The 16063-nt window shown below is 43.9% G+C and overlaps 1 protein-coding gene across 7 annotated transcripts in view; it reads left to right on the top strand.

The window, feature by feature from the left end:
• MTUS1 (microtubule associated scaffold protein 1) overlaps window positions 1–16063 on the top strand; it is a 126824-nt gene that overhangs the window by 92608 nt on the left and 18153 nt on the right. For 6 of the 7 annotated variants that reach the window (XM_063335414.1, XM_063335416.1, XM_063335415.1 and 3 more), the window contains one exon: window positions 3030–3247. In XM_063335414.1, the coding sequence (XP_063191484.1) occupies window positions 3030–3247 (218 nt within the window). Of the gene's footprint in view, window positions 1–3029; window positions 3248–15461; window positions 15657–16063 lie in introns of those variants that run through there. The other variant, XM_063335420.1, reaches the window with a different exon arrangement.

Genomic DNA, 16063 nt, shown 5'->3' with positions numbered 1-16063 from the left:
AAAAGGCTTAATCTTTGCAAAATCACTGCTAATTATTATTATTTTTTTCACTGGTATGAAGAAGGATAGGACCTTACATGGTGATTCTGTGTGGTTACTGCGCTACGCACAGTACTTGAGAATTTGATTTCTAGTCTTCAGAAATTGAGCACTTCAACTAGATTGGGTACAGTGTTTTTGAGCCTGCTGGAGAGGAGTCCAGAACCTAACCAAAGGGTGGAAATGGTTCTGCTTTACAAGTCTGACTGGGTAAGGGTGGCAAGTAAACAGGCTCGAACGAGGAGGACTTTGGGCTCTGGTAACCAGTACTGTCTTTAATTTAGAGCCCATCGCTGCTGTGTGGTATCAGTAATTAGACTCGTGATGTTTTGTTTTAATGAAAGCATGGCTTTTGTTTTGACATCACAGCATGCCTGCTATACAAATCTGGAAACAATCTGTCATTGCCCAGAGGTACGCAGGCCATAAATAAGCACTGGAGTGTCACTGGTGTTAATCTGTAGCGGCAGCTCATGCTACGGAGGGTTCATGCCGGCCGAGAAAGGCTTTTCAGTGTTTGAAGTGGCTACGTATAGCACATGTCTATGATAAAATTGCCAACAGGAATGTCACTGAATTTCTCTAGTGCATGGTTTTTGTTCAGCTTTTTTTAGCGTAGTATCCAGGGTTGGCTTGGTTGGATGTTTGAATGAGCTTCTAGGAGAAGACGGGGTAGTCTGGGTGCCACGATAAAAGCAATGATGTGAGAATGGCAAACTGACAAAGGCTGAACTCTGCAAACAGTGTCGTTTGTGAACTCTGGAGCCCTGTGTCGTTTGTGGTTTGCTGTCGTATCACTGTATTTAAATTAAATAACTTCATTAGGTAACAGTATGTGGTATAATTTTTTTCCCAGAATTCAAAAATCTTCTGCAAACATCTGTTCAGGTCTAATGCAGCTCTGTCAAGATCCTACAAATGGATGTAAAAGTCATTTCGTGTAGTTAATTAAATGATGACATTAGTATCTGTATGAGTGAATTTACCCAGTAACCTTAAATCAAGAAGAGTGCTCTAGTTCTCTATTTATTGTAAGTGGCGCATTCAGGAAGGGAGGTGGAATACGTGAGAGAGTAGGAGTATGTGAGCCAGGAGGGCAGGGAGGGACCGACTGTACGTGTTTATTCTCTAGTCCCTGCTCTTACCCGCCCCCCCCCCGCCCCCGATTATTGTCTCTTGTGATTATTGAAGGAGCTTCAGAAAGTAACCAGTATTTTCCATAAAATTGCTGGAAATCCAACATGGTTGTTCTCAAATGTTAACTGTCATTTGCTTAAAGAGGTCTACTCAAAGGACATCATTATGTCTGCACTGTGAAGAAACAAGTGGTCACACTAGTTTAAAATGATGGTAAAAATAAGCCAACTAGAACTGGCAGCCAAGCTTGATCTTTCCCCTACAGATTTGTATTTTGATTTGGGTTATCGTGTTGATACACATTTTAACAGCTCTCCTATTAAACTGCAAGACAGTATGTTTCTAATTGAAAATATACCCTTGAACAGTCAGTATCTCTGAGCAGAAGTGTATGGAAATCTAGAATACAGGAGCGTCTAAGCATGATATGCTGACAGTTCTCTTAACTAGGAGGGAAGGCAGGAAATCTTGCTCAGAGAGGACTGATTTGGAAAATTAATAGGCTCAGGAGGTCCTTTATACCAGGCTCTGTGAGAGAGGCACAGAGGACATCAGTGTTTTGAACAGGAAAGTTATTTTCAAATGCTTTGAAAACAAGTGGAGGCTGTGCAAGGCTGATGTATTAATGCAATAGGTGATGTGTCAGTCGATAACAAAAGCTTTGCTTCTCAGTTAATGTCAGTTTGATACCATCCCCAGTTGAGTGATTGACCCTTACACCTCTGGGACAATTCCAGAATCACTTGACAACCTGCAATCCGGGTGCTTGGACTTTAGAAAGGATTCATGAGCAACTACTTCTAGTTGGTTAGTTTGTCCCTCATTTTTTCTGCGTGTTCCTATTTTTCTTTTCTTCAAATCTCACTTCTCGCGTCGGTTGTTTTTTTTTCCCACTTTATCTTGAAGAAATCTTGTTAAGTTGAAACCGTGCAAAGTAATCTGCTTGGATGTCTTCATTAAATTGCCAAGGGATACTTATGTATTGCATCAGCCCTTTTATTGCAAAAGTGTTTGCTCGCTCCCCGTGGGATCAAACGGGGAAGACTGGCCCTATCTGCAGAGCAGAGCTGGGCTCCCCTTCCAGAGACGCCTGTAACCTCCGCCGTGTTTACGAGTCGAGCGCTGGATGTGTAATGTGGTTTCCTCTGACACGAGATGACTGTGTACTGTGAAGGGACTGAGGTTGCAACACAACTAGGAATATTAAATCAACGATGTAATTCTTGGACCGTGAACAGTGGCAGGGCAAACTTGCAATGTATTGAGTTTTGGAACTTTTTTTTTTTAAAGTCTCATCCTTGTGACTGAAATTGCTGACACTAAGAAATGCTGCAAGACCCCTCTAGTTTATAAAGCTCAATCCTGGGCTGCGGAGGGGGGAGTTTTTGCAATGAAAGTTTTGAAAGGAAGGAAAAGACCAAGTAAACGTGGGGAAAAATGGGTTTGTATTCAGCAATACTTCAGAGCGCAAGAAACATTATATCCATGTTGCAAACTAAAGTGGTCAACTGTCACATTAGAAATAAGTTACTAGGTAGGATGAGAGATCTTGCATTTTATGAAAATATTTATTTAAAGCATGGTGTGAAGAGTATGCTGAAAATTAAGCCACAGAAGACGCGAAGGTGAGGATGAAGTGCCAAATGCTGCATACGAGGTTATGGTGCTAGAAGACAACCTGGCAGAGGACAGGGTCTGCTCTGCCGTGCGACTGCAGTAACCCTTTTTCCCAGTTAGTATTTCAGGGGAGTGTTTATAAGGATTTCTAACTACTTTCTTTTGCACCTGTCTCTTAAGTTTTGGTGGGATTTCAACACGAAGTGCGTATTAATTAGTTGTTGTTGTTGTTGTAGTTGACAAGGGCAAGCAGCGGAGTCCCAAGAGCTCGTGTGTCCAGGCTCAAGCCTCCACGGGCACGCATTCGCCTGGCACAAAACCAGCCGAGCTGACACAGTACAAAACAAAATGCGAGGCCCAAAGTGGAATCATCCTGCAGCTGAAGAAGTTCCTGACAAGCAGTAACCAGAAGTTTGAAGCGCTAACGGTTGTCATCCAGCACCTGCAGTCTGAGGTAAGAGCTCGCAGCTGATCAATTATGGCTTTAATTTGTTGAACTCTTCTCAACAAGGGCTTCTTGAAAATATTAATATACTGGTACGTAACATCTGTGTTTCCATTCCGATGACTTCTGTTTTCCTGGGGAGGTAGCAATAAACCTCCTCCTGACATCACTTGGATAGGAAAAATAAACCCCCTGACACTGAGTTTTATGGCTTCTTTGCAGCTTCGCATCCTTTTTAGAAGAGAAGCTTTAAAATGTTTGTAGTCAGAGAGTCCTCCAGGGCCGAGGACCTTTCCAAGTATGTACTTCAAGTTCTGCCCTTGCAGGAAAGAGTAGTTTCAACAGATAATCTGCGTGACCTTGCTTTGTTATCTGACATTGGACAGAAGAGTATATAAGGGGTAGATATGTCTTTTTAGCTATTCAGAATAAAGTGGCAATTATGGTTGTATTTATTGAATCCTGCATATTATGGTGGTATCTTAAAATTATCAACCTTTCGTTTAAAAAAGATTAAAATAAAATTTAGAAATGCACCTTGAATTTAGAGTAGAATTAACCTGATGTGGTTTAATGTTGTTTTTTTCTGGTCTGTTTGACATACCTAAGGACCTAATCAGTTTGATTAGGTTTTGATCAATCAAACCCAATCAGTTTGATTTTACATTAGAAACTTATGATTGTCTTTGAAAACTTTTGAGAGAAGAAAAATCTGAAGTTAAGGAAACTATAACAGTTATGGATTTATGCTGCAACTGCTAATGCAGGCTTTAATAGCAATTTTTCTTGCATTTATAACTAATCTTCTAGGATTGGTATCCATTTTATTTCAGCTGTTGTGGTATGCGGTGATTTTATAGGCTGGTGTACAGAAAAAAGCACTGAGTTGTCTTAGGATGCTGCCAGAAACATTCTCTTCTCGTGGGATAATACCTGCTCGCACTCATTTAATCTAAAAATACTGCATTTAACTCTGAGTCTGGCTCATCTCAGTAAGAGCGGTGGCTCTGAGCCAGGTTTTTGGGTTTGCTTTGGTTGGGTTTTTTAAACTCTTGCTTGGAACACCTTTCTCTGCTAAGGAATTACTTTAAGATCTTCAAAGCAATTTGATATGGGATTTGTGAATGTCTGTCATCTAATGTGAAATTGTGAAATTTATATGTGAAATTCTCACCGCTAAACTTCTGTGCAGTCTTCTAATTAATGTATAATAAGCACCTTGATTTTTTTTTGGTAACTTTTATAATTAAATGTCTTGGCATGGATTCTTCTCTCAAATATTTCATATTGCAACTTCATAAAATTCAGGAATACTTTATCAATGTCATATTTAATGAGAAGAAGCCTGTCATGTATTTGCTTTTTACAGGATATTTTACAGGTCACTTAGTGTAAACATGATTATCTTATTTTTATTTTTTTTTTTAGAATAATGGAAATAGTTATTAAAAGAAGGGGGGAGGGGAAGTGGTGCTGAAGATGGAGGGAAGAGACCTGCATGGAGGACAAGAGTAATTGTGCTCCTTCTTCCTCTTTGTTACTCCTTGTAGGTGGAAAGAAAAATGAAATTTTATTTCAATCAAATTGTATAAAATTAGTAATCTTGGAGAGTTAAGTCTAAGCACATGAAACTGGGCTAAATATGGCACATTGTAGTTTCATACCAGTTATTGGTACCGAGGTTGTTCTCTCCTTTCCCAGGGTGAAGGGTCACTGTCTTATCCTTGTGTAGGTACCAAAGGGGTGAGCTGGACTCTTCTGCCGTTGTGGTGTAAGGAATATTCAGAATGTGGTAGTTTGCTGGGGGAAACATCCTGTAGGATTTCTGTGTTTTAGGGAACATTCTGAAGACTTGTTTTGTGGTTTGTTTTGATTTTGTTCCTTGGTTTGGGTTTTTTTTCCTTTTTGGTGAGGTGAGGAGTCTGTTAGCTTAATCTCAACTGGACATACATGTATTTTTCTGAAGTATCTCTTGAAGACCCATTTGATGTAGTTTTCAAACTCTTTGGGTAAACTTGGGAAGAAACTTGGAGTTAGGTTTTAGCACATGAGGCAGGGGCTCATAGCTTAACTACTGCAGAGCCAACTGAAAGTAGCTTCTCCTTTTCTGGTTTTAAAAAAAAAAAAAAATCATGCTTAGCTGATTATGTGAAGAACAGAGCAGTTCTTCCATTCCTCCGAGTAGTGCAAGTGTGAAGTGACATGATGCAGTGTAACCAGAGGAAGGTCCTGCTCTGGACTCCTGGTGCTGGTCTCTCCCTGCAGAAGGCTGGTTCAGCTCGCAGCTACCGGAAAGCTAACCCAGGCAAAGTGAGAACATTTCTCTGCCAGGTCAGTGACGTGGACTGTCCTAATGTGTGGGCAGAGCCAACGTGATGGTGAGATGGGGTCAAGGACAGGCTGTGTGGCCAAACGGAGATAAGAGCTGGAGCGAGCTGTTGGGTCGTTTGGAGCCCAGCCCCAGCCTCTCCTGCTGCCCGGCAAAGCTGAAGTTACTGGGAGGTGGCTCAGCTGTTGGGTTGGTTTGAGTTTGCTTTCCTTTTTTTTTATTTTTTTTTATTTTTTCAAGAGGTCCCAATGCATTTCTGCACAGAAGTTCAAAGTTGCTTCTTATGAGCTTGTTTGAAAGGGGATAGCTACAAAAGAACCCAGGACTCGCTAGCAGTGACTTCTGTCCAAAATGCAGCCAGCCCGTCTGGAGTGGAGTTGAGAGGCTGCTGTGGAAGGGCTAAACCAGGTTGAGCAATGCTGCTGGGCTGTTTCTAGCCCAGCAGGGATCTCTCACAAAACTCTGCCTGGGCTCAAACCTGTTTGTTGCGAACTTATCGTGGAGCTGTCAATATTAACAGCTGGCGCTGATAATATCTGTGCGCTTGAGCTGTCAGGGTTTGTACAGGGAACTTCTATGCTTAGCTACCTTTACCAAAAGTCTTCTGTATTTAAAAATCCTAAAAAACCAATTTCTACCTCGCAGGAGCTACTGTTGCACTGAGTTAATACCAAATGGAAACCCTCTTGGCATCCAGGAACAGGCTGCCCAGAGAAGCTGTGGCTGCCCCATCCCTGGAGGGGTTCAAGGCCAGGCTGGACGGGGCTTTGAGCAGCCTGGTCTGGTGGGAGGTGTCCCTGCCCAGGGCAGGGGGGTGGAACTAGATGATCTTTAAGGTCCCTTCCAACTCTAACCTTTCTATGATCCACAATACTCGATGGCAATGAACGGTGTGGCTGGTGAGAACACCCCGCTGTACTGAGTTTTTACTGTTGTTAGACAGCTGTATGTGCACTAGCGCTGTTAGAAACATGTGGCAAACTGGGCTAATCACAAAAGCAAGCTTAGTCTTTCTAGACTACTGCACTCCCCCTGGTCCCCTGGTAATTCCAGTGACTTCATAACTATTTTCCTGTTTTTAAGTTCAAACGAGAAAGGAAAAGTGGCAGTACAGCGGAAATGGTGAAATCAGCTATTTACAATAAGTGTGTGGAGTGCCAAGGAAAACCATCTTCCATTAACCTTTAACTGCATTCAGCTCTGAAATTTGCACCTCTGCGTTTGAGTTAATTTTTTTAACTTCCCCTGGTATTCATTTTGCATGTTGAATTTTGAATTTATTTCTTGTGCCTTTAGTAACAGATGCATTCACAGAGGCTTTAAATAGGTGGTTTTGTCCCGTCTGCAGTAAGTCAGGCCGTGGGTACTGCTCCTGTGGCCCTGCCCTCTCTTCCCTTGCCCTCCTGTCTGCCCGGGGTGGTGCTCGCCTGGCCTTGAGCAGCCACTTCAGGCATCCAGTCAGCAAGAAAAAAAATGATTATGGGTCTAGTTTTATAGGTCTGTCCATACCCAAAGTGTTACGGGTATGTCCCACACTGTGGGGAGGAGTGGGAATGAAGAACCACCAGCACTGGGGTGGGGTGGGAACATGTCCCTGAGAGGTCCGCAGCCGTGGGTAGGAGCCAGATGCTCCCCTGGGAAAGAAAAAAATCCCAAACTCAGGTTGTTTTTGTGATGTCCTGCAAAAGTACATCACCAGCTGAGGGGGCTGAGGCCATGGGGGCTCCTGGTGGGGAGGTTGGACCTCTGACTCACTGCCATGTATAAACCCTTATGTCTTGGGGCGGAGGGGGGTTCTTCTAGCAGCGCAGTACTAGCTTGGTTTTGAACCTGGTTTTAATCATTTAGGGGAGATTTAGCTTTGGAGCAAAAAGGCAATGAATATATTGTTAGAGTGACTTGAACGGCTTTGTGACTGTGCAAAGTGTGAACTGACAAATGTTACCTTTTTGTCCTCTCATTTCAATGCATAAATTGCCACGTTCAGGACTACTCAGGCTGTTTAAAAGAACTTTAGATGGTAAAATGTTTAATGATTATAAACACCCATTCCTGTTCTGCTAGTTTAATAAATGAACCTAAGTGTTTCGAGAGCTCTCAACAGATTCCGATGTAGAAATGAGCTTCAGGTTTGTGTCTGTGCCAGTGGGTGCTACAGAGGTGAACAGAAACTACATGTCACTGTTGAGCTTCTCTTGGTATGGTTACAGGAAGGCTGGGATTTACAGTTCAGACTTTACTTGGGAATGACTGTAGTGACATCTTCAAGAAGTTTCCTTCATAGGGGGAAATGCCATGTGAGAGGCTATAGAACCTTGAAAATAATATGTGGATACCACTAATTGTGGATGTGACACGGAAGCAACATAAGTAACGTGCTAGAAATTCTGTGGCTGAAACGGGCTTCAGGATTTCTAGGTGGAAACAGAAATTAACCATTAGTATATGAGCTGCTCTAACTGGCATTTCCTGACATGACAATGACTGTAAGAGTCGAGATACTGGTTTTCTTGAGAACTTAGCACTTAAAATTTTCCATGTTGGAATACATGGACATATGCATCAGAAAAATTTATCCTGGCCTTTGTGGAAGTTCAGCAGAAAATGTTCATCAAATGAAACCCGTATCTAGCTTAACAAGCAGAACATGTTGCATCACTAAAACCAACACCACTTACAGTAAAAGGAAGAGCTTGGTAACAGTCATATTTTGACCATTATATATGACCATCCAAAATATACTGGCAGGCCTGTTTTTTTAGAGCAGCTGTCTTTTAAGCTGCCTTAAATTTATAGTTTTTTTTTTTTTTTCTAGAACCTAATATCAAACTTGGCCAGTTCTCATTAAGATTTTCATCCAAAGCATACTTAATGCTCTTTAAATCTGGCTTCCCAAAACCCAGACATAACTTTTTAGAAGAGAGAAAAAGGATATTTAATTTAGATAATTTTTGTGGTTTAGATTTTAAAAAAAAAAAGAAGAAAAAATCAGAACAGAAGTCAAAAGATAATATCTTGAATTTGAGGAATTCAGTATTTTCTGTTCATAAAGGAGAGTATGCGAGTGATAACACGGTAGCTTCCCCCAGCAAAGCAGACCTGGGCTCTGGCAGTTGGCAGCTGACAGGTAGCTGTTGGAAGGTGGGGAAGCTTCAGGGATTCTCAAGGTCCCTGTGACATGTGGCTGCTGAGGGACAAAAATTTTTTTGGCAATGGGTTGAAGGTTTGTGAGCTCTAACACCCAGAGAAACGTTTTAATCCATTAATTACTGTGAAACTAGGCTCTGGTGGAAACAACTCTTTAGAAGATGCCTCAGTTAGGCCATTTATTTGGTACCTCTGGGTATCCAGAAGGGGTTCCAGCTGGAGAGAATCCTGTCCTAGCAAAAGGTGTCTGGAGAAAAGACACCTCTGGCTGAAGCAAATTCGGTGTTTCAGGCAATGGGTGTTGCTTTCCATGAGGAGGTTGATTCTCATGATTACCTTGTTATTTCTCCCCCCCCACCCCAGAAGACACCAAATTAATGACAGTAGCAAACTAGATGTATCTATTACAAAATCAAAATTACAGGGAGCAGTCAGTGGAAGAAAAAGAATATAACATCTTTGCTCCTAATTTCCCTCTTTTTTTTTTTTGTACTGCCTTTTCAGATGAAATTCTAAACAGCCTTAAAAATGGAGTGACGTAAAGAAAATACGGTAATATTGTGCTCAGGCGTAGGATCTCACATTCTAACACTTCACATAACTTTATAATTATCATTTTATAGACATGAGAACTTAAGCTGTGACTGTAACTTGTTAAAGCTGCATGGTATTGGATGGAGACTGCGTCATACTCAGATGAAATGAACTGAGACAAAAACTTTAGAAAATACCGAGAAATAAGTGCTTAGATAGGGTAAACTTATTTTTTATGAGATTGGAATTTTTACAGGGAAGGAAGGAGTCATTCTGTGTGACAAGGAGTTCAGAAAACCCATAAAATAGGAAACAAGCTGTTACATGGAAGTAAAATAGCCCGTACTGCTGCATCTGGACCTAACTTTGTAAAGCTGTTGTGGGAAGGTGGACATCGCTTCTAAATGGGAAAATACAGGTCCCGTGTGAGCATGAGATGCCACGTGAAGCTTGTAACAGCATAAAGAGCCCGCAAGTATACGAGCCGCGTTCAATAGATAGTGACTCACAGGAATCCCGTCTGGCCGGTTCTCTGCTCTAGCCTTCCACGCACTGAACATCAGGGAATAAACATCTGATTCTCCATAAATGTCCCTAGCAAATGAGAACAGTAAAACACTAGAAATGACAGTGAATCTCTCAGCTAATCACGTAAGTGTTGTATTCTAGGGCTTAATTGAATTCCGTTTGAAGTAATAAGCCAAGGTGACAACTGATTGCTGATTTCATTTGGTAAGAGGGCAATGCATAGCACTAACAAGGCCAAGAGTAATTCGGAAGTAGTCATTTCTCTGTATATTTATTGATTTGAGGTGGTTAATGGCACTTTCACTTTATTGCAGTAATAGTCTGCAGCTCCCTTCAAAAACATAGATGGAGCAGAGGGTGTAAATCCGCTTTGTTGTGCCTCTTCCTTCGCTTATTCTTTAGCTTGCTTTTGCATCCCAGTGATGCGAAAGAAATGACATTTCAAGGGGGTTTTAAGTGGGGTTGGGGGCAGGTGAGTTAAAATATATACATATGCTTCCAAAAATTGCTGACTTCTCATTACAAGATTTATTTAGAGGATTGGGTTTTGTCAGCAAAGAAGGCGCGGGGACTGGCAGAAATACTGTAGTATAAGGACGGACGTAGTCAAAGCGAATGTCGTACCGCAAAGCGGATGTGAATGGCCCTTCTGTTACCCTTCGTAATTACCTCCAGGCTGGAGCTGGTGACACAGGAATGACTGGAGCTTATGCAGGGACGTGACTCAATTTCTGCATCACAGCCCGTGATGATGCTCACCTTTTTGTGACTGGTGCGGCACAAGGGTGGAGTAGGCTCCAATTTCTAATGCTTTGTCCATAAAAGGAACATCTCCTTGGATGAGAAAGACTCACCCTACATTGAAATCTGTTGACAACTGAGACTGTATCAGTATGAAAAAAAAAAAAAAAATTAAATTATGCTCTCTTCTTCCATACAAACTAAGTTCATCGCCTGTAAGGTCTAAGCATGCTTGTTACAGAAGTGGTTGCAAATAACAGTAATTTATTATTATATCTTTAAGATGCTCAGTATTTCTCTCTAAGTTTGGTTTTTAGGAGTAAGTGCATGTGGTTTGACAGCAAATGCCTTTCAAAAATGAGGCTTTCCTTTCCCAGAATAAAATTAATTTGGCCCTGTATACGACAGTAAAACACATTTAAATGTTTCCATTCTTTGCTGCGCTGATGAATTTCTGTCTTACGCACTCTGAACACATTTTATTTAGTCAGGTCTAATAAAATGCTTTTTAAAAAAGCATCATAATGTTTTTATATTTAACGCATAGTGTTCTCCTGCTGTAAGTTTTGACTCTTGAGATGACTTGTTATCAGCAATGCACTGGGATAAATCTAGAAGGCTGATGTACAGCCTCCCAGCTCAGGGATGTTTCCACCAGCCGCTTGTGCCCGTGAGCGGTGCGGATGCTGCCTGTCCCTGTGCCGCGGCACCAGCATCACCCCGGCCTTTCTCCACCTTCTCTGGGCAGGGACCGCGGCACGTCCCAGCATGAAGAGGGGAACGTTCCAGTATGGTCACGATGTGTTTGTGTCGTGGGAAAAGTCTCAGGACACGACCAGATTCCCTGGGATATTTCAGGGTATTTCACTTCTAAGTGGGTTGTGTGTGTTGCGTTGCAATGTGCTAGTGCTTTGCAGTTTGTGGTTCAGGCAATACATAACGCCGCTTCTCAGCCTGTTAATGGATGGAAGATACAAGGCTTCACTGGAGTGCAATTTTGAGGAAGACCTGGAAACAGTCTGAGGATGAAAAAGTGAGTGAGAGGGTTTTGCTGAATGACGGAAGCTTGCTAAGAAGTTTGAAATGCCACCGAGCTCCTGGAGGAGGTGGTATGTTGCATGGGGTAGACTAGGCAACTGTGATAGCTTATCACATAGATATTGGTGTGACATAGCTGCTTGAAATTAAAAAAACAAACATACAAAAAAAAAAACCAAACCAAAAAAACCAACAAAACAAACCCCAACTCCCCCATATTTTGGTATAGAAATGCAGACTTTTCAGTATTGCTGCTTATGAATTCTTCTTTCTTTAGTACAACTCTAAAAGAGTACATGTTTTGCTCCCAGGAGGAGTGTGGTGGTTTAAAATGTGAACTGTGATGTGTGGATAACTACCACCAGATGGGCGGTGTTAGCGTATTTACACACGCATGCTCGACACCCGGGTTCTGCCATCGTTTGCTCTTTTACATCGAGTAGCTGTTGAAGGACTTGCAGCTCTTAACTTGGAGGAAAAGCATGCGAAAGGTGAAAGGGGCTTTTTGGCCAGGCACAGCCTGTCTGTGGCTCTCAAAGCCTTGACTTGCAGGCAGAGCATGGGGATGCCACACCAGGGCCACCTCGCCTGGCCAGTGCTGGGACGGTTACTGCAGCTAGTTGCACGTGCTCTCAAGGGAATAAAAAGTTGGCGGTTTGCCATAAAACTGCATGCTTCTGGATTTGGGATCTGCAGAAGGAGCTGTGGGATGCCCACCCATTCCAGCTTGAGAACTGCTCCTAACCTGAGCTCTTGGAGGTACCTTGTGTCTTTCTCATGTGCAGATTTGGTGTAGGTACCAACCAGGAAGGTTGGTTGCTTGCGTGCTTGGTATAAATACCTCTTTCGTGCATCTGGAATGTGGGCTTCCATTGAGCTTCCTGCTTTTAAAGGAGAGTGATGGAAACTTTTCCAGATGCAGATGCGTCTTCACCCTCATTATTATCTAAAATGACCCTGTTTGAATATCAAGCTGTAGCAAAAATAACTGGTTGCCAGGAAAAATACTCTTAAGCCTGTAACTGGGCTGCGTAACTGCCAGTAACACAAACATGAATGACGAACTTCGTAATTTATTCCATTCCTGACTTGGTCATTTTTGTCATCTTGAAACTGTCCTCTTCTGCAGCCCCCTACCTCGGACCTCTTCTTTTTCCATCCAGCTGAAGGGGGCATACCTCACCTTGCCGGGTGCCCTCGCTATGGGGCATACGTCCCCCTGAACTCGCTTGTCAAATTTTCAAAACACGTGAAGGATTTTTAACTGCCTAATCTTTCTCAGAACAAGAAATGTCCAAATCTCCTTTATGCTGAGATTTTTTTGGTAGCATCCGATAGCAGAGGGGCACCGCCCTGGTACTGCCTGTGGCAAGGCTTTTATCCCCAGACTGCGTTCTTGTTCTTTGCTGTAGCTTCCACGTTTACTGTAGGGGGAATGTTTTGGCTAAAATTCAACTGGATTTCTTGTGTGCCTGCAATAGGTTCTTTGGAAATAAAAAAAATAGCTATCCGGTCATCCCACATGATCTTGGCATAAACTCATAGATTGGGCCAGAAACAGCTTTATATTGGTATGAATACCCTTCTCGAGTCTCTGGCAACTAAGCAAGAATGATCTCTCTTGGCATTGTTCGTTTATCCAGATAAACCTGGCAAAAATTGCTTGATCCGGTATACTCCCGCTTGGTTCTGCTCTTTCAATTTCTGATACTGACTTTTCAACTAGAATCTTGTAAAGCACAAACTAGAAGGTTTCTCCATATTCTATCCCGAAGCATGTGCCTACCTGTCTTTAAATTAAATACGAAGGATGGCCCTCACTGGATTTTCCAAGGGGTCTTTGGTATTTCACTGCACTTAGATTTCAGGTTTTGGAAGCTTCCATGTTTTCCTGGGGAGACGCGTGTACTCGGAGCTTCAGTTCTCTAAGAACTTAGTTAAAAGTGTGCTAAATTAACTGCTAGTTAGTCTAACTAATTAATGTGACTGCTTAACCTCGTGAGCAACTTACCCTTCCAATTTTCGGCTGGCAGTCTGTACGGCTAGCTTTTTCTGAATTTAGTCTTTAACAGGAGGTGGGGATACAAGTCAGTCTCTCTGAATTTCTTGCTGTTTGAAACTATGAACAGACAAGCTGGAGGTTGAGGCACAAGGTTAAACCAGCACCAGTAAAACGTGACTGGGCATCAGAAAGCAAGAGATATTTTAAAAAAGAGAATTAGTAAGGCAGTATTACTTTCTTATTTTGGGGTTTTAGCCGCTACCAGTCCTTAGTATATTCTAATCTCGTACGCCCTTTTCTCATCAAATTGCTGTAACTAAAAACAAATACAAAATGTGTGGACCATGAAGCAGGCCTTCTGGAAACACTAACCAAAAACGTTAGCGTTCCCAAAGGGCCTGCGGCGTGGTCCGGCCAGGAGGCCGAGGGGAGAAAATTTGAGATGTCTTGCTAACAGAGTGGGCTGGAAGAAGTCAGGTTCAAGGATGACATTTTGAGAATTAGAACAAAGAATAAGTATGCAAACCAGGGGGTTTGCAAAAAAATCTAAGTGTGTTTGTCTGCTAATTTAGTAACGGATAAGGTTACTGTAAATGCTTTGCAAAAATCCCATCGGGATCCCACAGCATGAAAATAAAAGTGCTTTGGTAGTTGAACTCGCAAATCCACTGCGTGGTTGTGCCCTGGCGCTGGGATGCGGCTCACACCGCTCACTGCAGCATTCGCCTCCGCACCCTCGGCCGCTGTGTCCGTGTCGGTGCGGGGCCGGCGCTGAGCCGGGGGGGCCGACTCCTCTCCTCCCAGCGCTCGGCTCTCCCGGGAATCGGCTGTGGAGGGCGAGGCGTGGGCTTCCCTCTCTGCCCGCCGTCACCCTAAAAAGCTTCTAAGTGCTTAATGCAAAACGGCAGCGCAGCTGCTTCATACCCCTGCCAGCATGTCAGCGTCCACACGACTGTTCACAGCGCTTAAGGTGTAGCGATGGAAAGGGGAGCTTTCCCATGCAAGGTCAAAAATAAGAATATTTCTAGTAAAGGGCCGGCCTTTTCTTCTAACCAACCTTTTCAGCTGCAGAATAATTTCCTGTAACTTGCAGCAGATGAGAGTGCATAGCGTAAAAATCACTCATTTTGATTAGTCTTGTGTCAGGCCTTGGTACACGACTGGCTTCTGCGTGCTCATTCCCTTGATATTTTTTTAATTATTTTTTTTTTCTGAAGGATGGTGTATTTTACTGCTGTACCTGTTTATTTGTTCTGCAGGCATGTGGTGAGTATTCCCCCGCCCAGGATGGGGCGCTCTTAACCGGGCGACCTGGTGAGCGGGCGCCGGTGTTAGTGACCGGGCGCAAAGGGGGAAGCGGCTCTAAAGGTGAGGTTTTCCTTAGGGAAAACCAGGTGCAGGTGTGGCCCTGCCCGCGTGTGAACGGATCGACTGTGCCCAGTGTAATGGAAAAAGTCAAGAGATTTTTTTTTCTTTTTGGGGGGGGGGGGGGGGGGGGGGCGGGGACAGCGCATTATTATTATTTTTTTCCTCTTTGTATCCTAGCTGAAGGGAAAGGATGCAAAGTTCCGCTAGGAACCCACGGCTGGGCACTGAGAGCAGCGAAGCTGCTGTATCTGTGTGTCTCCCATTCAGCTCAGGCCTCCCGTGGTTTATTTTTGCAACAACAAATTAAACGTGGAAGCAGCGCCTAGCGAGCCCCAAACGGCTGAAAATAAGCTCCATTATCCGCAGGGAAGGGCAGCGTTGCCTTTGGCTGTCCCGGCTGCCGTTGGAGCGAGCGGAGACGGATGGGTCTAAGGTCTGGGGCTGGCCTCTGATAAAAGCAGGGCTGTGGCTTTAAGCGATCGCTGGCTGCTTGTGCCAATTGCAGAAGCTGCAGTATCTGCCGCTGCCGGGAGCCATCGGCGCGGAAGTCGGATAACCTGGGGAGAGGCAAGGTCCAGTCTTGCCACTCGGCCACCGCCGGACCAGCCCAGCCTGGCTGGTGGTGCCACCACCTGCGTGTCACCCATGAGTGCCGGGGGGGCTGCCGGAGCTGGAAGATGGGCTGCTCCAGCAGCAAACTCTGCCTCTATTCTCAGTGTGCTGCAGCAAGGGTAATTAGGATTTGTTTCGCCGGGAGCAAGGTGAAAGCGCCTTGGTGGCGGGGAGCCTGGACCTTGTCCCCTGGGCGCCGTGGCCGTGGGTGCGCGGTGGCTGTCGCCGAGCCCCGGAGCGGTTCGGCCGTGGCTGTCCCCAGGGTGCGGGGCTGGGGACAGAGGGGACAACAGCGCCTGGGCAGAGCGGGGAGGTGGGCGCTTCTGCTTGTTCTGAGCACGGGTGGGTTGTGGTGCTCTGGGTAGACACCATCTCTGAGTGAAGAAGGGCGAGCGGCGGGGTGGGCTGTATTCAACTTTGTACAGGGCTGTGCCTTTCCTGCGTGGGGGACCGAGCATTTAGCAAAGCCTTTGGTTTTGTGTTTGAGTAAGCTTAAGATAAATATTTAATGCATGTCTCTCTCGCA

This window comes from Chroicocephalus ridibundus, chromosome 5 (assembly GCF_963924245.1).
Source record: "Chroicocephalus ridibundus chromosome 5, bChrRid1.1, whole genome shotgun sequence".
In the NCBI taxonomy this organism is placed as follows: domain Eukaryota; kingdom Metazoa; phylum Chordata; class Aves; order Charadriiformes; family Laridae; genus Chroicocephalus; species Chroicocephalus ridibundus.
Note: the sequence above shows the minus strand (reverse complement) of the source record. Positions and strands in the feature narration are given on the sequence as shown.